This window comes from Acomys minous, assembly GCF_964271855.1.
Source record: "Acomys minous genome assembly, chromosome: 8".
NCBI lineage: Eukaryota > Metazoa > Chordata > Mammalia > Rodentia > Muridae > Acomys > Acomys minous.
In genome coordinates, this window is record NC_140489.1 from 116,362,122 (window position 1) to 116,387,544 (window position 25,423).

Genomic DNA, 25,423 nt, shown 5'->3' on the forward strand with positions numbered 1-25,423 from the left:
TTTAACAGCTGGGGTCTACCCTGCCGAAAGACGACTCAGGGAAGAGAGTAAGAACACAGACATCCAGCCCTGGGACGGGGGTGGGGGAATCGATGAACCACCAGATGTTAGCACAGGGCTCAGCAAGAGTTTTTCGCTAGGGCTGGGGAAAAGAGGGGGGAAAAGGCCTTAGGCCTCTGAGTCTGCCTAGTTATAAAGGGAGAACAAAGAGACCCTAAGATAAGACCCAAGGAATGAAGAGGAAAAACATACTAGTGCGGACAGGAGAAATGGCAAGGGACTATAAGAATGTCAGTGGCTGTGTTGTTTTATTTTGTCTTGTCTTTTTAGGCAGTACTGGGGACTGAATCTAGGATCTCAAGCATGAGAGGCAAGTGCCCTCCAACTGAGCTTGGTCTTCACACATGAACTTGAGCAGGGTAAGATGGGAAGATTCAGACAAAGTTGACCAAAGGGTATTTTGAAATGTGACAACAAATGGAAGGGATTTGTTTGGACCATAAAAAACATGGCATGTTCTGGGAAAGCAGATGAGCTGCTTTGAATGGGTGCTCCTTAATGCCCTAAGTTACTGTTGGCTACCACGTACCATTTCTTGCTTCAGTGTTTTCTGGACATAGCCACAAAGACAAGCTTGTGGTAAACTGGTTTACTTTTCAAACTCAGTGAGTCACAGGTTTTTACAATGAGATCTTTAGTGTGTTAATGTCTTTTTGTATTATTATTATTATTATTGATAGAGTGTCATATAATCCAGGCTGGCCCTGAACTTCCTATCTATCAGCGGCTGACTTTGAACTGATCCTCTTGTTTCCACCTCCCGACTACAGATTATAGGCCTGTGCCACTGTAAAACCTGCTAAGCTTTTGTTGTTGTTGCTTTTAATTTTTTAAAAAAAGCCAAGGTTCAGTATGTAGGCCAGACTGCCTAGAACTTGCATTATCCCCCTGCCTGGGCTTCCCAAGAGCTGCACGCAGAAGCTAACATCCTTTTAAACATTCCCCTTGCATGTTTCCTAAGCAGACACTGGCTGCTAAATGCGCTGGCTTCCTGGGACACGGCAGAGACAGGCCACTCCAGCTTCTCCATGACTTTGAGGCTCTGGGCCAGCTTGTTGCAATCAAAATTATGGAGGCTCCTTCACGCACTGCCACTTTAGATCCCAGGAACAGAGACTCAGGGTCACAACAGAGCCCATGCTGAGCGATTCTGGCCTGCAGCCTACCATTCATGGCTCCACCCTCCAGGACAGCCACATAGCAAGCCCATGAGGAGTCAGAGAGTTCGTTTTCTCTGACCTGGCTTCTCAGTCAGGAAAATACTTTTTTCTTTCTCTCTCACTTGCTCTGACTTGGAGACAGTACATGTGAGTTCAGGGTGAGCCAGAGGTTTGTTCTTGGTCTGTCTAGCTTCTTTGATGACAGGAATAAAACCCCAAGGAGCAGCAAGCCAGCTGGACAGGAAACAAGCCATGGGGTTTTGGGGGGCCTGGGGATTTTTTTTTTTAACATCCAAATGGAAAATTCCTGGCACGGGCATAGACTAATGAAGATTTATAGTGTTTGAAAAAAATCAGAACTGGTCAGGGTCTAACAGATGGGCTAAAACCCAGCAGAATAGCAGTGCTAGAAGGTGCAGAAGGAGTCAGGCATCAGGACTAAGTTTATATATAAGAGATGAAATAAAGGGCTCTTTTGAGAACCTTGTTTTTCTTCCACTATTCTTTATAAAAATCATTTGTCTCTTGATAAACACCCACCCGAGAACCTGATGAGTGTGCCTTTGCCTTGGGAAATTTCTGAACTCCATTAAACCTTCTGCCCTCTGTCCTGAAAGCAGGGGGCTGGGGAGAGAAGGGAGGACACATCCACAATGGCCCTAGTGTCCAGACGATGGCAGGAGCTCTTGGGAAGCCTGTGATAAATTATTTACCTCTCTTGGCCCTTCCGGAATCCCAGAGGCTGTCGGTCTGTTTTAACTGAGGCCTATTCATTCAGAAAACATTTACTCAGAAGTTACTAGGAGCCAGGAAGAGTGCCAGGGTCTGAAGGATGAAGACGACACAGTCACTGCCCTCAAGGAACTTAGAGTCCTGAATAGTGTTTTTCAAACTGTAGAATATATATGGTCCACCTCATCAGTTATGAAATACACTGGTGGCTCATGGCCAGTAAAAGAGACACAATGGAGATAGGAAAGAGGAACACAAACTCCAAGGGTATTGCAGAGTTTTAGTACCTTGTTTGTTACAGGGGTTCCAGAAAGTTCTTGGCCAGAATGATTAGTCTTATATATGTTTAAATGAGAATATAATTAATAAAATACAACTATTTTAAGTAAAATAACTGAATGATTTTTCTAACTTTCAAATTATTTTTCTAGGTAAAGATATACTCTACACTGTACTGGACGGATGGTATCAATAGGCTACTTGTATGTTGAAAGCTAACATTACTGAAATCAAATCTAAGTCTTAAGGAACCTGAATTCAATCCCCAGGTGTGTGTGCACGCGCGCATGCATGGTTTTGTTTTTTGTTTGTTTGTTTTGTTTTTTAGAGACTGGGTTTCTTTATGTAACAGCCTTGGCTATCCTGGAGCTAACTATGTTGACCAGACTGGCCTTGAACTTGGAGATTCTCCTGCCTCTGCCTCTCAAGTGCTGGGATCTAAGGTGTGCACCACCATGCCTGGCTGGCTGGTGTGTGTGTATTTTTGAGACAGGGTCTTGCTGTATAACTCTGGCTGGCCTGGAACTTTTTATATAGACCAGGCTAGCCCTGAGCTTGTTATGGTCTTCCTGCTTCTGCCTCCCAGAATCTGCTGTGGGTTTTTTGGAGATGAGGGTACAAATTACGCATGTCTTAATTAGCTACTATTCACAATTTGAAGCTACACTAGACCTCACAAATCAGTGTGTATCTGGAGTATCTGTGTGTATACATGCACACAGATGCACACGTATCTACTGGCCACATGTAAAAGGTTGTTTTATGTTTTTGGTATGGAAGTTTTGGCTATTTAAAACAAAATAAAACACTTGAAGGCAGTGACTCCAGTGGAGGAAGCAATACACTCAAGGCTTGGGTACCACAGCTACAGAGAACACAGTGTTGCAAGATGAGAGGGAGAAGGGAACAGAAGAGAGTGCAGCGGATGGATGCTCAGGGGCCCCACTGGGGAAGGCTAGGGGCAATCATAAAGAAGCCTGAAGCCCTGAAGATCCTGTGCATCCCATTGTCGCAAACCACACTGAAGGGCTTAGATGTTCACTCAGTACTGTGAACCCAGAGGTGCTCCTTCAAATGCACAGTCTACTTTGGATATATAACAGCAAACTCTTCCAGAAGAATCTGTGGTTATGTTCAGAGAGGGCTGGAAATAACTGTTCTGCTTCAAGCTTCCTGGCATTATTAAGGTCTCTAAGTCCAGAAACCTGATCTGGACTTCGACAGAATTAGGGTCTGGGCCACATCAGTTCCCAAGGAACTACTCTCCAAACTCTGTGGATCCAAGGCGAAGCTCTGTTGAGCACCATAGGGGTCTCCTGCAGAAGGAGAGGGGGCAAGGACCAAGGTTTGACCTTACAGAATATATGGCTTTGTAGGGGGGAAGGAGAAAAACAAAAAGCAATGAAAAGGAATGTCGTGGAGGAGGAGGGGCTGGAGATACAGAAGGACTTGGGCTGGTCAAAAGGAAAAGGAGGAGCTGCCAGACGTGGAACAAGTACAGCTGACAAGTTGGAGCGATGGGATTTTGAGTCTCAGCAAGGGCTCATCAGGGTCTGGGTGCTTCAAATGGTGGCTCCCAAGAAGGCAGCAAGGAAGAGACAGGGCTTCTAGCTGAAGCCAGGGGGGAGGAGAAGGAACACTGGCCTCCAGCAGGCCTACACGGGCTGTGCTAGGAGAGGTGGCCAGAGAATGGCAGAGAAGGTGCCATCTATATACAATGTCTGCACACCCTGTTATGATCAGGCTCTTGACCCTGGACTGCTGTGCTGGGCCTTTATTTAAAATGCTCCTCCAAGCCTGTCCTCTAGGCACGCCTTTCCTGACCAGATTCAGAGGGGCTGCTGTGCTGGCTTGATCATGACATTCTGCTGACAGTCCCTGGGTTTCCCAAAGGTCCCTCTTTGTAATCCCAGCAGCTCAGCACTATTGTGGTGGCTGTGCACAGAGCTTGTGTTTGCTTTACAGAGCTGCTGTGGCTAGGACGTAGGAGGTCGCCCTTTGATGCAGGCCACATTAAGCCATGTAAATGTGGAAGTGTAAATTAAATAAAGAGAAGCTCCCTCTCATGTTCTGATTTCCATTTTTACCCCAGCCTGGCCAGCTAATCAGCATATGGCATTCTTGGAGAAACAAATGGAGATTTGTTTAAGCCATGATGCCAAATGGTCATGAATTGCAGAATATGTAATTTTAAACAAGCTATTTCCCTCCACTGTAGCAGCTAGGATTCAGATCTGCAGGCAAGCCAGCTGGCAGCAGCATGTGGGGTTGGCAGGCTACCCAGTCCCTGAGATTACCTTGCCCTCATGAGGGGGCGGTGCTGGTGGGCTGGTGCTTGCACACACACCCCAAATGGAGAAACTGCCATGTAGCCCTTCTTCCTGGGCTCGTAGAGTGACTCCTTCCCCCAGCGCCCTGCTCTCGTGTGGACCAACCTCAAGACGTCTGCAGAAAGACCCTTGGTTGGAAGTGTCTAGAAAAGGGACAAAGGCCCCAGCCATGTGCTCGATCCTTCTATGGGCTCCTCCTGGGGAAGCAGCTGTGTCCCTAGGGGAGAGGATCCAGGAGAACTAAGGCCTTTACCCTTTGACCAGGGCTCTGGGGAGGTGTTCCAGAAGGCCCACAGTCTGTGGAAAGCACCGGGCTCTTCTTCAGGCAGGCCTGGAAACAGCCTGCTCTGCTTCTCCTCTACCACCATGTAAGGGGATGCCTGCAACTCAGGCCATGCCTTCCCCTGCTGCCTGCATGAAGGCTCACCTGGCCTGTTCCCGCCCAGAGACTTTTGTGTTTTTCCTTCTTTCTATTAGCCATCTTTTTCTTATTAATATGCTGCTATTCAAACTGTATACAGAGAATGATGAAAAAGAGACCTTGTGTGGGGTTTGGGATTTGTTCAAAGCCTGGGAAACTGTTTCAGAATACGTGTTTTATTCCTTTTATGAGAGATGCGTGTTTCCCTCCCTCTGTGACTTGTTTAAGGGTAAAGTTTAATATGCTGCCAGAGAAATTGCTGGTTAATAACTTAATAAGGTATGAGCTGAGAATTATGGGAGAAAAGTAGTATCTAAGAAAACCTTTCTTGTAGTTTGGGCTTGGAGGCTACACAGCAATGATTATGTTACAGATTGCTAACAGAGTCTCTTTTATAATTCCACCTTACTTTCCAGGAGCACGGCAAGGATAAATAAGCAAGGAGAATGGGAACTTCTGGATGCTGAATGACAAGTCTGGACATATCAAGGAGAGAATTTCTCGTCTGACAAACTATGGTCATGTGAACTTGGCAAGGCATATGCTTTGACTTCAGTTCCAACAATAAAAGCAATAGAGTAACAGTATACTGTTTTATGAAAGGGTTATCATCAAAAATATTCTTATTTTATCTAAGAAACAGACATTATTTTTCCATTTTTCAGAATCAACAGCACTTCACAGAGCTCAAGTAACCTTCCCAAGATCAGGGCAAAGCCAAGAACAGAGTCAAGGTTTCCCAGACAAACACATTGTATTTACGTGTTCCCAAGCACAGCTCCTGAAGAGAGTGTGCCAAGCACAAAGGGTATGTTGGTGCACGCGCGTACACACACACACACACACACACACACACACGTGTATTATGCCTCTTTCCAGCATGGCTGACATTCTAACAGAGCCCAAGCTGCCTGATCATAGACCTCCCTCAGGTGCTTGGCTCTTTTACATTGCAAAGCCACTACTACCATGTTTTCGCTAGCCTCCTCCATTTTTTAAACCCTAATGTTTATTATTATTCCTTTTTCTTTTTCTTTTGAAACAGGGTCTCACTGTGTAATTCTGGCCGGCTGGCCTGGAACTAGGACTTGCTCTGTAGATTAGGCCGGCCTCAAACTCACAGAGATCTGCCTACTTCTGTCTCTTAAATGCTGGGATTACAGGTTTGAGACACCACGCAGTTTATGCCCTGACTTTAGAACTTTCAACTCTGAAGATAGAAATGGAGCCTCTGGACGGTACAGGCCATACTAGTGGCTTCAGGGACCGGGAAGCAGTGCTTCCCCTGACTTTATAACAGCATTTGTCCAACCCACTTCCTGCCAGGCTTGAGGCTTCCTGTTAAACTAATGCCTAACTCCTAGAACACAGGGGTATGGGCTGGTGAGGGCTCTTTAGGATTAAAGAGGAAGGGGTCTCTGAGCCTGCGTGGGAAGGTGTTTCCAGAGATTTGTAGGCCGCTGTGGTCACTGAAGAGGCCTAGGTACTACAGGTTGCTGAGAGCAAGGAGAAGTGGAGGGCAGTAAGGCAGGGAGGGCTTCTTCTAGGCTGCTCCCTCAGTCTACTCACAGAGACCAGCCCCTTCCCTACAAGTCTTCCTAGAGGAGGACTAAACCCTGGGCACACAGGGCAAGCACATCAGCTCTTCTTCAGCCCAGTACTAAGGGGGGAAGGGAGGGGAGTATTGCATAAAGCTAGTGCCAGTTACTGACTACAGAGGTGCTGCCTCTAACAGGTCACTACTGTAGAGCAGCTGGGGACCAGCAGCCTCACGGAGTGAGAAAGAGACCTACAACAGAAGCTGCTGACAGCCACATCTGGAGCCAGGTCCTCTGTAGGAAGGCAGCTTGTGAAAGAGGCCTGGGCAGCCCATTGTGAAGGCTCAAAAGATCTTTTACAAGGATGATCAGGCAGGAGGCAGGGCAGGAAGCAAACCAGAACTTGCTACTTTTACCCTAACAGGAGCCATCTCCTGGGGACCACACATCTGTTAGAATGCCTGCCCACCTTCTTGTGAATTTTTTCTCTGCTAATTGTTTTGACTAGATCTCTGTTTTGAAACAGGGAGTCAGGGTAGTTCTTACAGTCCCTGTTATGCTTTCAACGGGAGGAAGCCATGCAGGTTGTCTCTGGGCCCTCACCCAGCCTCAACTGTGTTTACCATCTCTACTAGGCTAGCTTCAGTATTTTAAGTTCCCTCAAAAGCTTCTTTGCGGGAAGAATCTTACCAGATGACATAATCCTTATACTTCCTTTCCAAGTATAAACTCCATGGTTCTATGGTTCTCTTACCAAAAGCACAAGGATAAAAATCATGCTATTCCCGTTACTAGTGACCCAGGTGACTGGAAGATTGCTGCCAGGGAGCTTTTGAAGTTTTGGACTTCAAGTGTCTACCTGAGACCAGTGGTTGTCTCTTAAAGTCTTGAACCAAGTGTAAATACCTATAAGGGCCACCACGTCTGGTCTCTTACCCAACCTTGCACAGCATCTCCTCCTTGGCTCTGCTAACCCAATGCTCATGATACGAGCTGCTGCAGTGTCCCACTGCACCATCTTGGCATGTTCTTTCCCTATCACCTCTGCTGCTTTCAAATCAAACTCCTGTTCTAAAGCTAATCTAAACACCTGACTCTCCTAAGCCTTTTCCTCTAAACTTTTGTACCTACTATCTCCATTGCCAAGTGAGCTCCACTACGGATTAACTGTTTCATATGGACACTGTACCGCATTATAACACCACCATGAAAATCGAGGCGCTCCTGAGGCTCTATTCCTCGTGCTTAAAGCACACTGAGCTCTGCACTAAGAGCTCCTCAGTACACAGGCGGCAGACATTTATTCAACAAAGGCTGGCTGTATCTGTAGAACCTCTCTCATTCTCCAAAGAAAATTAGCCTTTAAACCTTACCCAGCCTGTAAAGAAGTCTCTTTCCTTCTGGAACATTTCCTTGCCACCCCTCCCCCTGCCCATACTCCCATAAGCTAGCCTTTATTTCTCTCATCTCAGATGTACTGTGATTCACTTTAGACCTTATTAATTTGTTTTATTTTTGTTTTGTTTTGTTGTTGTTTTCCTCCTGTCTGAGACAGGGTTTCTCTGTGTAGGCTTGGCTGTCCTGAACTGGCTTTGTAGACCAGGCTAGCCTAGAACTCACAGAGATCTGCCTGCCTCTGCCTCCCAAGTGCTGGGAGTAAAGGCATGCGCCACCATACCCAGCTCCTCATTAAATTCTTACTTGCTTATGGTTAATCTGTTCCTGTCTTCATCAGCGTTGTTTTTTTTTTTTTTTAAAGATATTTGTTTTTTATGTGTATGAGCATTTTGCTGTATGTATGTCTGTGTACCACATGCATGCCTGGTACCTATACAGGCTCAGATCCCCTGAGACTGGAGTTACAGATAGTTATAAGCGTCCAGGTGGGTGCTGGAAACCAAACCCAGGTACTGTGCAAGAACAGCAACGGTGTGAAAGCCCTGGGCCATTTCCCTAGGATCCTTATGTGGTTTCTGAAACAGAGACAGTATCTTCTACCTTATGTTGATATTTTGGCTTTTGAGATAGCCTAGGCTATGTAGCTTAGGCTAGCCTTAAACTTGCAGCAATTCTCCTGCTCTAGCCCGGGTGCTGGAATTACAAGGTCATCACTGTGCCCTGGAAACAGCATTCATTTTATATTCTCTAGCATGCTACTATGTTGTTCTGTACTGTCTGTGAATTGGGATTGGATTTAATACACTGGAAATTAAAAAATACCCCTCTACATAGCATTTTGAAAATGCAAGTCAGATCATGAAACTACTGTCTAAACCTAACAGCAACCTCCCTCATCCTTCCAGGACCAACAGCTACAAGTGAAGGAAGGTAGTTATCTCTGAGCCTTCTATCCAGCTTATTACCAACTCCAGGCTGGGGTGGTAGGTTTCTGTACTTAAACAGCACAGGGCACCAGCAGTTGGGAGGAGTGTTTGGTGTACAATCCCTTCACTCTATGCGGCATGAAGCTCTGATCCTGGGTGATGTGATCCAGGCTCAGTTAACGACACTAATCAGACTTGACTGCTCTTACCCGGACCAGCTTGCTATCAACAAGAGGCTCTTCCTGCGTCTTCAAACTGCACTTCTTAAACAGCTTGTTCCTGTTGCTTTTGCAGAAGAAGTACTTAATGAGGGAGATGTTTTGCACTTGTCCCATGGGTTTGGCTTGAAATGTAACTTTACGCTTCCTTCGGTTGTTTTGAAAATACAGACAGGATCTAGTCTTAAGGCACCATGGCCTTAAGCACTCTTGTGCTGTCTTAAAGGAAGAAGCCTGGGTCTAAATGCACCGATTCCACTCTTCTCACTACTCAGCTCCTTACCAGGCTGACGGTGACTTCAAATGGGCTGGGTTGGAAATTAAGAAGGTCCTAATGACAGCCTCTTCTCCCCAGAACCCAGCACTCACAGTGAAGCAGTGCTCCTAGCCTCACTCATTCTGTCTTCCCTGTCTCTAAATGCAGAATTTTGTCCTTCTTGTCTCTAAATGTAGAAAAGAAGGGCCGCTGGGAAAACCTTTTATACAAGAGAGAGTTGAGAAGAAAAAGGAGAGGAGGGGAAGAAAAAAGGAAAAAGGAGAGAGAAGGATGCAATAAGCCCGAACTTCCCCACACCCACAACAGCAAAGACACTGCAAGCTGGTGCCTGCACACTTACTAAGTGACTAGCCAGCCTTGTTGAAACCTGCATCCCTTTACATCTTGGCAGGGAGCACAAATGATAGCCTCCCAATGGCCATGGTCGCTGGAATATAACAACCCCTCTGGGCTGGACTCCTGTCAGTGGCATGGAGGTGGGACAGGAATCTGCAGCATGGCAGAGGGCTGATGTCACACTGTGTCTCAGGTCAATGCAAAAGAGGGAGCTATTTCCAGTGGAGTGGAGCAGTCCAGAGGACAGGAGACAGGGAGGGGCTGGGGACAGTGGGAAAGGAGGATCAGACCTGAGTCCCATTCTTTCAGCCCTGGAAGTGTAGTCTCTTCTGTGAATAAATCTTGTGGTTAGAAAAGAAATGCTGTCTTCAGCTGTTGTAAAGCAAATGGAATCCTAGAGCAGAATTCTGCAGCGGGCCACAGACCCCCTGGGGAAGAACTGGGATGGCCACACACAAGCAAGCCCCAGCCTTGTCTCTCTAAGCACATTTTACTTACACACTTCAACCCTCGAGGGGCACAGCACTCAACTTAGTGGGGACTAGTCAGGAAGGGCACATGGGCGGGGGGAGCAACTCGAGGGATGCTGCATAGGAAGTGATCAGTGCTACAGCTCAGTTTGCAAGTCAGAGTTGGCTGGGGGATGGACTAGAGTGGCCCCTGGAGTAGCCCTTCAGTGCACACAGGCTCTCCATACCTATTCCTTTCACGAACACCTCTTTACTCAAAATCTCATTCCCAAGGCTGCTTTCTTAATAACCTTGAGACCTACTTGTGTTTTCCCAACACCCTGTTTTCCTCACCAGACTATCAGAATGTTATTTTACAAAATGATAAACACATAACGGCATGCAAACAAAGCACTGGTCCTCCTCCAGGCACTGAGGCCACAGGGATGGCTGCCTGGACCAAAGAACATAACGTTCCCACAGTGTCCTGTGCCACACAGCCCCTGATGTTTGAAGAGAATGAAGGCCTGATGCCGTTGGGAGTCCTGGGTCTGCTCCTGCAACTCCAAGCTTCTGCCTAGTCCTTGAGAATGAGGCCATGAAACCAGGAACATTTCTTTTTCTGTTGTTTTTGTTTTTTGGGTTTTGTTTGTTTGTTTTAATTTTTATATATCATATACATTTATATGATTACACCTATATAAAATAAACTATAATCAGCAAAAGAATCAGAGAACATTTAAGAATTACATCATATTACATTCATAGTATTTTGGCTGTTTGTATTTGGCAACCTTGAAGAAAACATTTTCCTATCCTGGTGAGTCTAAAATTCTGACTGTAACACAATACCTATCACATCTCATCTCTAGTAACTCTAAACGCCTATCTAGCTCTAGAGACATCTTGATCCCTAAGCAACTAGGCTTATTTGTGACACTCAACTATTTGGTCTTCAACCTCATCAGAGACTTGAGAAGGAGTAAAATTAATTACCTGAGTAAACAGGAAGTGTGGGTTAGCAGCTTCCAAATTTAATAATAATAATAATAATAATAATAATAATAATAATAATAATAATAATAATAAACAGAGACAGTTTGCTGCCTGAACAGTCACCCATAGCTCTCTAAAACGTTAGAGCATCATATCCAGCCTTCTGGCCTAGTATATCTGACAGACATATTTGTGAAGCAGGAACTATTGAGGACTGAAACCAGGAACATTTCTAACTGGGGAATATAAAACTACAGTGGCTCACAGCTTTGATACCGAAAGTATGAACTGTGTCCCAGGGCCAACAACAGTGGTCTCACCTAGAGCTGACCAAGAATTTAGAAGCTCTGGTCCCACCCTGAGTTAGTAAATGAGAGCCTTCATTCTACCAAGTGATTTCTGTGCACACTTTTGATTTGAGAAGCTCTTTTCTAGACAATGCTTAAGTCCCTAAGTCCCCAACATAATAAAGTGTCTGGACACATGGAGGCAATAAGGCCTCAACAAATGTTAGCACTTTTCAGTGGGGTCCAATCCTGGTCAGCTGTGTGAACGGGTGGAGTCCCCTGACCTCTGTGGGATGCATAGGGCTGCGGAGTGAAGCCACACAGACTTCATGGGGTTTTCCATATCTAAAATTCCAAGCCCAAGAGTCTGTCTGAAAACACTGTTTGTTGCCCTCTTTACATTGAAACTGTGGTTTTAAGAAATAGTTGCAGTGCTTAATGCAGTCTGGCCTTGCTTGGAAAAAGGCTGGCAGACGAGTTGACCCAACTTCAGTCTAGTCTACTTTAGCCACACCCTAAACGATGAAACTGTGACACAAGCTTCCAGGATAATGGCCACACGAGGGTACCAGGTTTAAATGGACTTAGGAAGGCAAAGGCATGAAATATCTAAAGCAGAGTCTCTCAGGTTGGGAATCAACATTGGTAGGTTTAAAAATCTTTCTAGGTGACTCTAGCATTCTAGCTTGAGAATTAGGAACTACTGTTTGGAATGAAAACTTACTACCAGCCAACCTGGCATCTGATAAATGCCAAGAGCAAGAGTCACAGACTCATGTGGGTATCCTAGTGGGTGAGGCCAGCAGCAACGCATGCAAAGCTTGCTCTGTTAGGAGAGATGACCAGAATGATGCTGCACCACTGTCAGCCCAGGGGTGGGAAGGCTGCGGCTAGAGTGAGCTTGCGGTGGGTGTGAGCTTGAGGCCAGCCTAGACTATACAGCAAGACTCTGTCTCAAAGCAAAATTAAAACAATCACCATCCTACCAGGAGAAGAGAGAGGGGGGGGGGGATATGAGATTGAGCATGTAAGCGAATACATATATATAGAAATAAAGCACATAGCTTGCCAACAGGATCTGTACAAGTTGTTAGCTTGGTACCTGGCGCCTCTAGCAAACAGTGCGTAATATGCCCAGGCATTAATGGCACCCTTGGAGAGCCCAGGGAAAGAATCCTTATTAACCAGAAACAAAAGGTTTAAGTGTGGCAGTTTCTATGTTATAACATTAAGAGTTTAAGTTGAAAACCTATTTATATTTGTTTGATTATCTTTGAACTTATACTAAACTAAACTGGTGTTATACACAGGTGTGTCTCCACAGAAATGCTGGTTTTATAATACCAAGAAAGTTTTGAGATGAACTCACGGAATTATATATACCACTTACTTCATGGAGAGCTTGGTACAAAACAGGCATTCTAAAAATACGTTTTTGAAAATCTGAAGCTTTTGGTGGAGCTCTCCATGCACCGTTGGTGGGAAGAGGAACTCAAACTGTAGAGCAGCTGGATTGAAACCTTGAAACACTGTGGTGTCTCTCAAGAGCCTTTCCTACTCTTAGAAATCAGCCCTGAGGTCAGAACTACAGACTCCTCATAGACACAGACACAGACACAGACACAGACACAGACAGACACACACACACACACACACAGTCACACACAGATTTCTCACTAGAACATTATTTGTGACATTAATGACTGGCAATGAAGCCAGTCAAAGTGTAGCAGGCCCTTTAATGCCAGCATACTTGAGAGGCAGAGGCAGAAGCAGGCAGATCTTAGAGAGTTCAGGCCAGTCAGAGCTACATAGTGAGACCTCCAACTCAGAAAACCAGCAAAACAAACAAACACACACCCAATCTCTGTCTCTCTCTGTGAGACACACACACACACACACACACACACACACACACACACACACACACACACACACACACACACACACCAGGGGTAAGGGAGGCGCTTAAGTCCATTTTTCAACAAATGGTATTTTCGAAGTTTTTTTCCCCCTATTTAAAAAAAAAAAGGGAGGGGGGAATTACTGCTTTGTAGAGATGGGTGGTGGTAAAATTAGGTAGAAAAGCTCCCCAACCCCCAAATTAAAACAACAATAGCCCAGGAGAAATTATGCTACAGAAAGATTTTTGTTTGGATGACTTGCTATTTTTAAATTTTTTTAGGTATGAAGTTACTATCTTAACCCCAGCACTCCTCTCTTGTAAAGCTAAAATCCTGTGTCCATGAAACAGGAACTCCTGGTTATCTCCTCCATCATGTGCTGCCATGGGCCACTCTACTGTCTGTGTCTGTGCAAGAGCTGCTCAGCCTGACACTGTAGAGGTACCTCTGCGCTGTGGCACACGTCACATCTCCCTGGCTGGCAGAACACTGGCCTATACCACGTGCGAAGTCCCGTGTTCACTCGCTCGCACTGGGGGCGGGAGCTTTTAAGGGGGACCAGTGTCACTGGATGTATGCAGTGTGCTGTGCCTGTACTGCCAGCAATGAGCACTACTGCTGCTGTGTTTCAGCTACCAGGAGGAGTGTTGCCATGAGCATGGCTGTACAAATGTATGTGTGTGCTTTCAGCGTGTGTGTGTGTGTGTGTGTACATTTAGAAAGAGAACTCTAAGATTATATACTAATTTTATTTCAATTTGTAAGGAAGTGTGATACTATTTTCCACAGCAGCCATAAAAAGCTTGAAGTAATAATAGCTAATACTTTCATATTGCCAAATGAAAGGGAGCTGTAACTTTTATATTTAATAAAACATTAGCTATGTAAAAAAATAGGAAAAAGATGAAGTAACCACATAAATCTGTTAACTAGTAACAATGGTTTCCACTGGACTGTGGTAAAAGTAGATGTACTCCTTTTAAATTCTTTTTGAAATTTGTACTAGATTATTTTTCCTTGATATGCACTGATAGCCAAGGAAAAACATGAGAGAAGTTTAGTAAACAATATGCTTCCTTTTGGCTATCATATCGTCCACTCCAGTGAGTCTACCAGTAAACACAGCTCAGCAAGTTTTCCTTATCTTTTTTGGCTTTTTGTTTTGTTTTGTTTTTTGAAACCGGTTCACTGTGTAGCTCAGAGTGGCCTAAAATTTGCAACAACGAGCATCTCAGCCCTTCTAAGTAGTAGGATTAACACATGTGTACCAGCAACACGGTTTACGTCATCAAGTGTTCTAAAAGGAACATCCACTATATACTTACTCTTTTATGACTGAAGGAAACATAAGACAACAAACCACTTCTGACAAATTTTAAGCCCAATATAATTGTAATCCCAAATCACAACCAAAGTAAATAAACCTTTTCCTCTTCTTAGTCCTGCTTGAAAGAGCTTTTCAGTCTTTCCTGTTTGGGCAGGGCCTATGACTGTGCTAGGACAGCAGATCTGCAACCTACAGACAGCAAGGGCAGCGGGCAGGGCTACCCTTGAAGACTAGCCTGCGTCCTCTGCGGCAGGCACCCTGGACAACCTTTCCAGGCCAGAGGCCCACTCTGATTCTCACTCAGTCCCTGCCCTGGGCTGGCAGAGTTTTCTGCCAGGAGTTGGTAACTGCTGCCCTCACCGCACGAGGAGGATGAGGAACTGAACTGAGAAGGGAAGAGAGAAAAAGGGAGAAGGAAGGGACGTGAGGATTAATGAGCTGATTTCCATAAAGGCTCTGACACCCTGGAATGAAAAGCAGCCTGTGAGAGCAGAAGCCTCATCCTTTATTCAAGCCACACTGCCAGCTGGCCATTTATCACGTAAAAGTCCCCCAACAACTCCATGCACACTGCTCACCCAGCTCCTATAAATAAGTCCGTATTAATCCTGTGAAGTCAAACACGAAGATGCGACACAAGTCTTTATGTGCTCTCAACTTTAGAGTCCAAATTTAAAAATTCAATTGATTTATTCATTGCTCCAAAGTTGTTTTTGCTGTTGTTGTTTTTTAAAGAAACTGTTTGGAACAAAAGGGCAAATAAGTAACATGTGCCCTAAAATTCTTGAGCTTATTGGACTGAAGGCACGCACTCATGATCAAATAGCCACAGGAGGAAAAGGTGCTGCTGCTAGAACTTGACCAACCGTTTCTCTGCCCAGCAACAGTTTCTCATAGGTTACACTAGAAAGGCACAGAGACCCTCAGTGAGCCCCAGGCACACTTAGCTTTCATGTGTAAATGACCAGGAACATAAAGGGCCTTCTCAGCAGTTGAATTTGGAATGTTCAGCACTGTAACATCTTCATGGCAAAGTAGGGAAGAAAAGTAAGAAAGGGTTTGTTTTAAGAAGTGACTACCGTGACCCTAAATGGGTTCATCTGAGCATGCAGTTAACTGTGTAGACAAATACCTCCCTCCGACAGCCAGAGGTCCTGACAGACAAGGTAGGCATGGGGTAGGTTACGGTTTCATTACGTCCATGGAGTGCTATGGCTCCCAAGTCAGGGCCTCTTCAATGATGTGGATAACACAGAATGGCCGGGGCAAAGCTCTGGAATGTACTGTGTTTTGGCAGTAAGATTTCCTTCCAAACTCTATTCTAGGCCCTCAACACACCCCGATTAATATTTGTAAAAACCTATATTAGGGAGTAAGAGGAGGCCTGGCATGAGGAGCCACCCAGAGACCACCCACAGAGTGGAAAGTTCACACGCAGATAATAGAAAGTTGACTGTATTGGAAACAGAAAAGAGCTTTTCCTGTACTTCAGGCAAGGAGGTAGAAACCCAGTGAGCTGATATGATTAGTGCCCTTATCTTCTAGACTAAGGCTAAGAAAATCAGAGGAAAAACTCAGAGAAGGATATTGAAGGGATGATGACAATGAAAAGGTTGGTGGGCAGCAGTGCCAGGGACCGTGGTGGACGCTTGCCAAGGCAGGAAGGCCTTCTCCCGCTGAGGAGCATGGAGGGAGAAGTACTGCTTTGCCAGCCATCTTCAGGCACTGAGCCAACTGCAGTCCAACAAGGGCTGGCCTGTCCCTCCATCTTCTCCTTCTCATGCAACAAGAAGGAATGGACTGAGGAAGTGGCACGTGATGACCGCCTAAGAATAAGGGGTAGAACTCCTGTATGGCAGCTTAAGAACCAAGGCTTGATTATTGGAGAGTTTATGGCTGGAAAAGGGTTTCAGCAGATGATTCCTGGAGAATCTCTACTTCCTGATCCCCAGAAATAACAGCTATGAAGATCTCACCTGTTACTTGGTGAAATGCTAAGGCACAAATGTGACCCCAAGTCTCTGTTCTCCCAGGTGGTGTGTCTTAGAGAGGCCAAGGGCAACAGGGCTGTGCAGAAGGTAAGTGGTATCAGGCTAGGGAAACCATTTAACAGCTTGCCTTAACTTCAGTGGTACTTCAGACAGAGAGCACCCCCTCAGCACCCCTGCCCACAGTTAATACCTGAGACAGCCATTACACACCCTATCACCGTGGACAGCACCACTGGCTCCCCTCACTGTCGGTTGGGCCTGCCCAGTTTCCCCTGCCTCATGGAGGATCCCCTCATCATTTCACATGGCCATCCTAAGTGCCACTGAACTCTTTAACTACCTCTACCAGAGTTAACTCATCTAGGGAAAGGGACAGTGTCCTACCAGTATCTGGGGACCTAAACAAAGATTCTGAACACAGTGTTATATAACAAAACTGAAGATTGTTTTCACTCTTTTATCTTTATAGCCTAAGTTCCAGAACAAACACTGGTAAGAATGACAAAAAAGCGAAGTCCCCGCTCTGCTTCTGCTTACGCGTGCTATTCTACTGCCCACCTAACCGTGGTAACTTTCGTTCCCTTTCCCATCCAAGTCCCACCTTCCCTTTAGTGCCTGCTCATATCACCCAAGGATCATCAACCTTTAAGCTGCCATGGCTCCTAAGGGTTTGTACACTCAAGACCAGCCAACTGCTGTCATTTGTAGTTACAATGCTTACTCAGGGCTGGGTACTTGGTGAGGATAAGGAACATCTGACTGCTGAACCCTATCATACCCCCAACCCCAACACTCAGCAATTTAGAAAATTTGTCAAGAAATGTTTTCTTTACCACAATGCAAAGGTCTGAAATACTCTGAAAAGTCTGGGAAACTCATGTAAATAACTTAAAACTTCTCACCACTAGAAACAGCAGTTCTCAAACACACCACTAGCCCGACAACAGTTCCTCATGCAGGCGTTTTACATACCTCATGGCTAGCCAGAGTTTGGCCTGGATGCAAACAGTGACGTTACTCAGCTCCTGCTGAAAATCTGCATTTGTTCTGTGTCTGCCGTCTGTAATGTAGGCTTGTAACAAATGGAAAACCTGAACCAGAAAAGAGAAAAGCAGTACTCTGATATGAAAATGGAATTTTCATAAATGCTCAGGTCCTCCCTCTTAGATTTCCTCAAAATAGTCCCCCTCAAAGGTAACAGACTCTGGTCTTCACAGCAAAGCATGCTGAAAGCTGCAGGGTGGGGAAGATGTAGCAGTGGTGAGAAACTCAGGACTTCAGCAAACCCATGCCCTGGGTCGTTCCCACAATGCCCCAGAGTGGGGATCACTGTGACCACATAGTCATCTTCCTCAAGAGCTTCTGTATACTGCTTTTGCCAGCAGTCTGACATGAAACTAAGTCTCTGCATAGGAAGGAACCATGAACCTAAGAGGTTTAGATGCAAGTCTGGGCTCATCAGGGCAGTGTGGGCTGATGAGGTAGGCATAGCACACCTGTGTGGAAGCAGAAAGTGGTGTCTGTGACGGTCAAAAGTCTTTCAGACTTTCCCCTGGCAGTGAGAAGGGACAGCAATCAGAGATGGTGAACACTTTTGACACTTACATGGTGACTATTTACCATAATTGAAAGTGGAAAGGGTAGTTCTTAGTGTCTCTCAAGTGTTTCTATTTAGGATGGTGGCACTGTCTAACCACACAAACAACCCAGACCATAGCAAATGTGCGTGGACGCCTCCTCAGCTATGGCACCCACATCGCCTCTGTGAGGCACAACTCTTTGGGGAAGAATGAACGAGAAAGGGTAGATAAGGTTCTCTGGCCTGAGACTCATGGCAGACAACTCCTTTGGCTGGTCCCATCATCTACATAAGACGACAAGGGTAAAGGAAACAAGTACCAATAAACACATCAAGAATTTAACATTAACCTGGACGTGGTGGTGCACGTCTTTAATCCCAGCACTCAGGAGTCAGAGGCAGGTGGATTGCTGTGAGTTCGAGGTCAGCCTGGTCTACAAAGCAAGTCCAGGACAGACAAGGCTACACAGAGAAACCCTGTCTTGAAAAACCAAAAAAAGAAAAAAAAAAAAGAATTTAAATATCCATTTCAGTATTATTTCTTTTCTTCTCTGTTGACTCTTCTGCCAGGAGTGTTGGGTACAGACACAAGAGCTGACACATCTGGTTTTATGTGGGCTCTCTGGGTAAGTTCACAGTGTTGTCTCCCAGTCTGTGTACCAGTCTTCCAAGTGCTGGCATTACAGGTATGAGTCACATGCCTAGATTTCCCCCTGTGCCCTTTGAGATATGAACTCAAGTAGCCTAGGCTGGTCTCAAACCGCCTATGTAGCTGAGGCTGGCCTTAAACAGATCAATCCTCCTGCTTCCGCCCCTGAATACCAGAATACAGGTGTATGCCACCATGCCCAGTGTAACTTCTTTCTGAAGCAGGAGTATACGAGAGTGTGGTCCAGCCTCTGTATGAACACTGAAACACTTTCTCTAACAAAGCACCTATTCTTTCAGGAGCACCCGATCAGAGGCTGCACCCTCACCACAGCCTGCAGGGACCAAACCACCCGGCACAGAGCCTGGAGCACTGGGCTGGCTGGGGCTCCGTTCCTATGTGGTGACTGCCAGAGGGAAAAACACCTCCTTTTCGGCCTCAATCCCCACTGTCCCAAAAAAGCTGGCAAAGTCACTGGGCCTTGCTTTCTTTTCTCCACAGCTGCACTAAACCAACCACCAGGGCTTTCATATGTCACAGCGCTGTAATTAATCAGCAGACACCAGCAAAACACCCGGCTGTGGAATTTACTTGTCAGGAGAGCCGTGAGGTTTCAAACTCTTCTCATTTAGAAGCAATCACTTCAGAAATAACCCCTGGTGGATGTTTAAGCGCTGGCCTATATTTGCTCACCTTGCTTGGCAAAAACAAGACTGTTTTTGAAACGCTTGGTAGATCTGGCTTATGAATGTCAGCCTACGGGCCCATCAATTCTGTCACTCTGGGAACACAGCAGACAACAATTGTGATCCCAGTTACCAAGGACAGAGAGTGATCTGTCTGCACCTGACATGTGGACAGGAGGTGCGTGCAGGCAAACCCGGTAGACATAAGCAAGAGGAGGAGGCAGCGCCATACAAATTGACCATGTCAGAGAAGTAGAGGAGAGTGGAGCAGGGAAGGAAAAGGAACCGGCAAGGCACATGAAGGAGAGGAGAGGCTTGCAAGCAAATGTGAAATAGGTTAGTGTTTCTGAAAGTACTAATGAAATTATTTGAACACACAATGTTCCTCACATGACATTTGAAACACTGGGCTCAAGAAGAACAAGGCAGTCACTAGGTGTGAAGTTCAGATAGACGGCCTGGGAGCTCTGGAAAGAGCCACTTGTCCCTCAGCTCTTGGGGCTGGCAGACACAAGGCCACTCTGTCTCTTTCCCCATTTGCCTAAAATGCTGGTGCAGAGCATGATCATACCCAGGCGTGTGATAACTTGCAAACAGCCAGAACCAAGCATAGAGTAGCCAGGCCTGCCAGTCCAGAGACAAGAGAGCTCATAGATACACCAAAGTGCTCACAAGTTAGCAACAGTGGTCACAAATACTAATTAAGCAAGTATTGTGACCGGAAAGTGTCCTGGGAACTGCAGCTTACGTTTGTGGTTGCTGAGATGCCAATCACAGTGCACACATCCGAGAGCACACAGGCATGGCTGCAAACCAACAACTCGCTAGGCACGGCCTTTGCTCAACTAATTTACCTTCCGTTTCCCACATTAGTTTTAGTAGATAGCACTCTCCTTTTCTTTTTCAATTGATTATTACTCTGTGTGTTTATGTCTACGTCTATGCGCGCGTGCGTGCCTGCGTGCGTGCGTGCGTGTGTGTGTGTGATGGCACCTGTGTAGAAGTCAGGGAACATATTTTTTGTTGTTGTTTTTCGAGACAGGGTTTTTCTGTGTAGCCTTGGCTGTCCTGGACTTACTCTGTAGACCAGGCTAGCCTCGAACTCAGAGATCTGCCTGTCTCTGCCTCCCAAGTGCTGGGAATAAAGGCATGCGTCACCACCACCTGGCTTTCAGGGGACGTATTTTGGGAATCAGTTCTGATGATGGAACTTAAGTTGTCAAGCTTGCATAGCAAGCACTTTTACTGGCTTGGCTGAGTCATCTTGCCAAGTAGCCCCCTCCATGGTAAATATATTCCAAGATACTGGTGGGTGCCTGAAACCTCAGTTAATATAAGCCTTATATAACAATATAATTTTCATATATATACACACATACATACTGACAGAAAGTTTAACTTTCAAACTCATCTTAACAAAAGAGAAATGGCAATAATAAAATAGGAAACAACAATGTATTGTAATAAACATTATTTAAAACTTATTAACTATTTGTTTCTGGAACTCAGAGATCTGCCTGCCTCTGCCTCCTAAGTGCTAGGATTAAAGGTGAACACCACCACACCCAGTTTGAACTTTAATATTTTTAGACTACAGTTGATGATCACTGAAACTTCAGAAAAAGTCACTAATAATGCTTATCTTGTAACTTGAGAGATATAGTGTTTATTTTGTCAAACAACACCCACACACACCCACACACACACCCACACACCCACACACACCCACACACACCCACACACACACACCCACACCCACACACCACCCCTCTACCTACCTACCTGGCATACATTACGTTCCTGATTTTAAAAGAGTAGGTTCTGTTGTGCATGCACTGTCTGGTCCCTCACTATAAACCCCATTCTAAAAATAAGCTCAAAGACGTCATTATAAAAGGATTGATACTCTTATCTGTCAATGAAAAGAAATTTGCTGGAGTCAAGGCGAGAGTACGTAATTAGGGAGACTGAATTTGAAGGAAATGATCCTATTACCCACACGGAGGCTCACAATTACATGTCACTCCAGTTCTAGAGGACCTGATGCCTCCTTCTGGCTTCTACGGGCACTAAACACACTTATCACACACACACACACTCAACACATACACATACAATTTAAAAAAAATCTTTCAAGGGCTGGAGAGATGGCTCAGAGGTTAAGAGCACTGGCTGCTCTTCCAAAGGTCCTGAGTTCAATTCCCAGCAACCACATGTGGCTCACAACCATCTATAATGAGATCTGGTGCCCTCTTCTGGCCTGCAGGTGTACATGCAGGCAGAACACTGCTCTATACATAATAAATAAATAAATCTTTTTAAAAAAATCTTCCAAATGTGTTTTAATACTCAAAAGTGGTTGGCTAACTGTAACAATGTATCACATTAGTGAAACTAGGAGGAGAAGGTTAGGGGGAGAGGAGAGGAATATACATGGGAATCCTTTGTACTACAAACATATTTATGAACATTTTCATAAAATAACACAGTTTAAAAATAGTCTACTAGCGGGCCAGGCATGGTGGCGCATGCCTTTAATCCCAGCACTTGGGAGGCAGAGACAGGCAGATTGCTGTGAATTTGAGGTCAGCCCGGTCTACAAGCAAGTCCAGGACAGCCAAGGCTATACAGAGAGACCCTGTCTCGAAAAATCAAAAATAAAATAAAATAAAATGGTCTACTAGCTAGAAAAGTGTTGAGACTGGTGAGGGATAAGAAGCAGTTCTGTGTGGCAAGGGGATCAGAAGGAGTGTGGGTCAGGATGGAAATGGTTCCTGTCATGTGGCCAGCAGAGCCCTCTACAAAGGGAAAGCTTTAGTGATGGGAGCTGTAACGTGCAAAGAGGTGTCAAGGGTAGGTGGAGGCTGTAGCACTCAAGGCAGGAGTCTAGTAAAGAGGGATCTTGGAATCAGAGGCTGAAGACTAATAGTCACGTTGGCTACAAGGCCTCATGGTCTATTCAGTGCATATATAGAACCATTCAGGATCTGGGAGACATCCTATCAGTATCACCTTTATTTTCAACTTCTTCTAAAACCTCAGAAGACCCACTTGCAGTCGACCGAGCAAGTCACAAGTCACCGTGTACAGCTGAAAGGCAGGGGCTATTTACCGCTCACTACGCAGATTGCGAAGGGAGCATTAGTGCCACTCATCACTGCTCATTTTTTTTTTTAACTTTGGAAAATCAAAACGAAAGTATTTACAAAATCCAAGATGGTCTCAGAGGTCTGAAGGCAAAGGATAGACAGAGAGGGCCTGAGTGTGGGTGATCCCTCTAGGTGTGTAAGCAGGACAGCACTCTGATTTGGTGGGGCCCTCTAAAGCATCTACACTCTCGCAGCAGGAAGTGGAGAGGGGGGCTCACGTGAGAGAGCCTGGGCTGCTGAGGAGGGCGGCAGCTGGGAACAAAGAGAGGACATCAGAAAGCTGCTCTTAACTCGGGAGGGGGGGTGTCGCCTCTCAAGACCAGGACTGGAAGGGTATCCCCAGCAAGTCTACGAAGGAGGGAGGGGGACTGGATTAGTTGGGATTTAACATCTCATGTACTGAGATGTGGAGTAGGGATTAGCTGTGTGATGGCTTCTCTTGTTAGTCAGTTGTTGTACAAAACAGCAATTCTTTTGAGGCGAGACAGAACTCTGCCAATCTCTTAGCCTTGGAGCAGGAGTACAGCCCGTTTACTTCTAGTACAGAAGGTACCTAAAGTGGGTTCAGAGGTATCATCAGTGAAAGGAAACAGAAGAAAAACGCTTTACTGCTTCAGGATAACCATGCCTGATGGCTCAGCTGGCAGAGACGCTTGCTGTACCAACCTGGTGAGGTGAGTTCAGAGCCCAAGGCAAAGTGGAAGGAGAGAAGTGACTTGACAACGTTGTTCTCTGACCTTCACATGAATGCCATGGGCACCCAATGTACATGCAAAGATAGGAAGGAAGGAAGGACGGAAGGAAGGGAGGGAGGGAGGGAGGAAGGATAGTTATGTCTCAGTCAGAAAGAGGCGGAACTGACCCCACTTGGCAGCAGCATGCCCTGATGTCACCAGCACGGCTGGTCAGGCCTCCTCTAGGGAGGGGAGGGGACTGCACTGAATGAATGAAGGTCAAGGACCCTATACTTCTTACCCTGAAAGACCAAGCCTTAGTGAGATACTACAGTGAGAATCTGGAAACAATTAGTGCCCCTCCCTACTCAGACTCTAAACAGAGACTGGGGGCTGGGGGGAGGCATCTATGGGTAGCATGGGGTCTGTCTGGGCAGCCTAGGATCTTAAAAGCAGCTCCCCAGCACGAATGTAACGCATTCTGAGTAAGTGTCACTGGCCTAAAAAGTCATGAGGCAATTCCCTGAAGAGACTTGCACCGCACTAGTAAAATATGTCTGGTTTATGCTGCTGGACTAAAATAGTGACTTGTGTGGGACAAGATCAAGATGATATATGGCTGTTTGGGAATGCAATGCTGAGACGGGTTTTCTCCTCCACGGAGCATGGCTTTCAGGCCAGTTTCCCTCCCTTTAAAATCAACAGCAGGTGAGCTCCACAGTCCAGCAGGCCCCAGCAGTTACAGCAGCGCAGGCTTAGGCAGGCCTGAGAAAAGGCCAATTCTAGTAGGACAAGAGACACTCATCTCAAAGGTCAGACGTAATGGGGGAGAGTGGATCATAACCATTAGCGACCCTAAACTCTGATGATCACATGTTAATTGATTCACTTTTGCAACTGGATTTTGCTAAATAAATAAAGAAAAGAAAATTCAGACTCCCCCCCTTGCAGCATGCAGTCCTGTTCCACTTGGCACTGTGCACCCGCCTGCATCTGCCTTCCTGCCCGCCTTCATCCTGCATCACTCTAACTGCAACTAAGTCAGGGCCACATTTTTCCACACTCAATGTTTATACAGGATTTTATTTCTGCTGGTAAAACATCTGTATTTTTTTAGGGACTTAAATAAATGTTCTATGCCAGGAATGTATAGTATAGGGTGATGTCAGGAGCCCCCTTTTTCCTGGACTCACTGGTAAGAACAGGCAAACATTGTTTCAGCCTGTAGCTGGGAATGTGACTATTTATCCTGTCAACTTAATTCATACAAACACAACTAAAGGCAGGCAGCACAAGCATTTTATGGCTTTAAGTCAGACTGAAAAGGGGTAGGAGGGGACGGCTGAGAAAAGAATCTAAACTTTCTAATTCACAGAACCATGCCTCTTCACGTAACTGCTGGAGTGGATACAGCAAACATTTCAACGGAGAGCACACGTGTGTGTGTGTGTGTGTGTGTGTGTGTGTGTGTGTGTGCGTGTGCGCGCTCGTGTGCGGTAGGGAGCATTGGTAAAAGCCCAGCAGCATCTCTCAGTTCCAGCCCCCGAGGGCCAGGCTGCAGGGCTAGGTTTTTGCTTTGGCCACACTGACTGGAGCCCCAGGTAGAGCACAGTTTCTCAGGAGCATCCTTGTTGCTTGGGCTTGTTGGGCACATGTACTTGCCTATGCTGTTTGTACAGAGCCCAGTGAAGGGCTTCTTACTGCCAGTCATACTGTCACAGCCCTTCGAGGAGCATGGACTCCAGCAACACTTGAGTTCCTTAGCTGGGTCATCCCCTAGAAGGGCTTGTGCCACTCACAATCATCCCACAATGGACTCTCCATTAGAGAGCAAGGCAGCAAACAGTTCAAGCAGCTGCTCCCCCAAACTTCAGTCTGTTTATGAGATGAGAGAACACACCCCTGCAAAGTTCTTGGCAAGTAGTGTCTTTGTGGAAAAGGACAGTAATCCCAGGGGAAGCTACTTCTTGCCTGACCAGCCTGGGGAATGCACCACATACCTTGAAGGACTGAAACATACAAACCCATGCAAATGGATGTGTGGAAATTTGCTGTGC

At 45.8% G+C, this 25,423-nt stretch overlaps 1 protein-coding gene and 1 long non-coding RNA gene across 3 annotated transcripts in view; one reads left to right on the forward strand and one right to left on the reverse strand.

The window, feature by feature from the left end:
- Window positions 1-25,423, reverse strand: part of THADA (THADA armadillo repeat containing) — a 293,429-nt gene that overhangs the window by 75,423 nt on the left and 192,583 nt on the right. For both annotated transcript variants that reach the window (XM_084791400.1, XM_084791399.1), the window contains one exon: window positions 17,602-17,720. In XM_084791400.1, the coding sequence (XP_084647526.1) occupies window positions 17,602-17,720 (119 nt within the window). The remainder of the gene's footprint in view (window positions 1-17,601; window positions 17,721-25,423) is intronic.
- Window positions 4,879-5,566, forward strand: LOC311602817. Its single transcript, XR_014780859.1, has 2 exons — window positions 4,879-5,261; window positions 5,399-5,566. It is a non-coding gene; the product is annotated as an uncharacterized lncRNA (long non-coding RNA).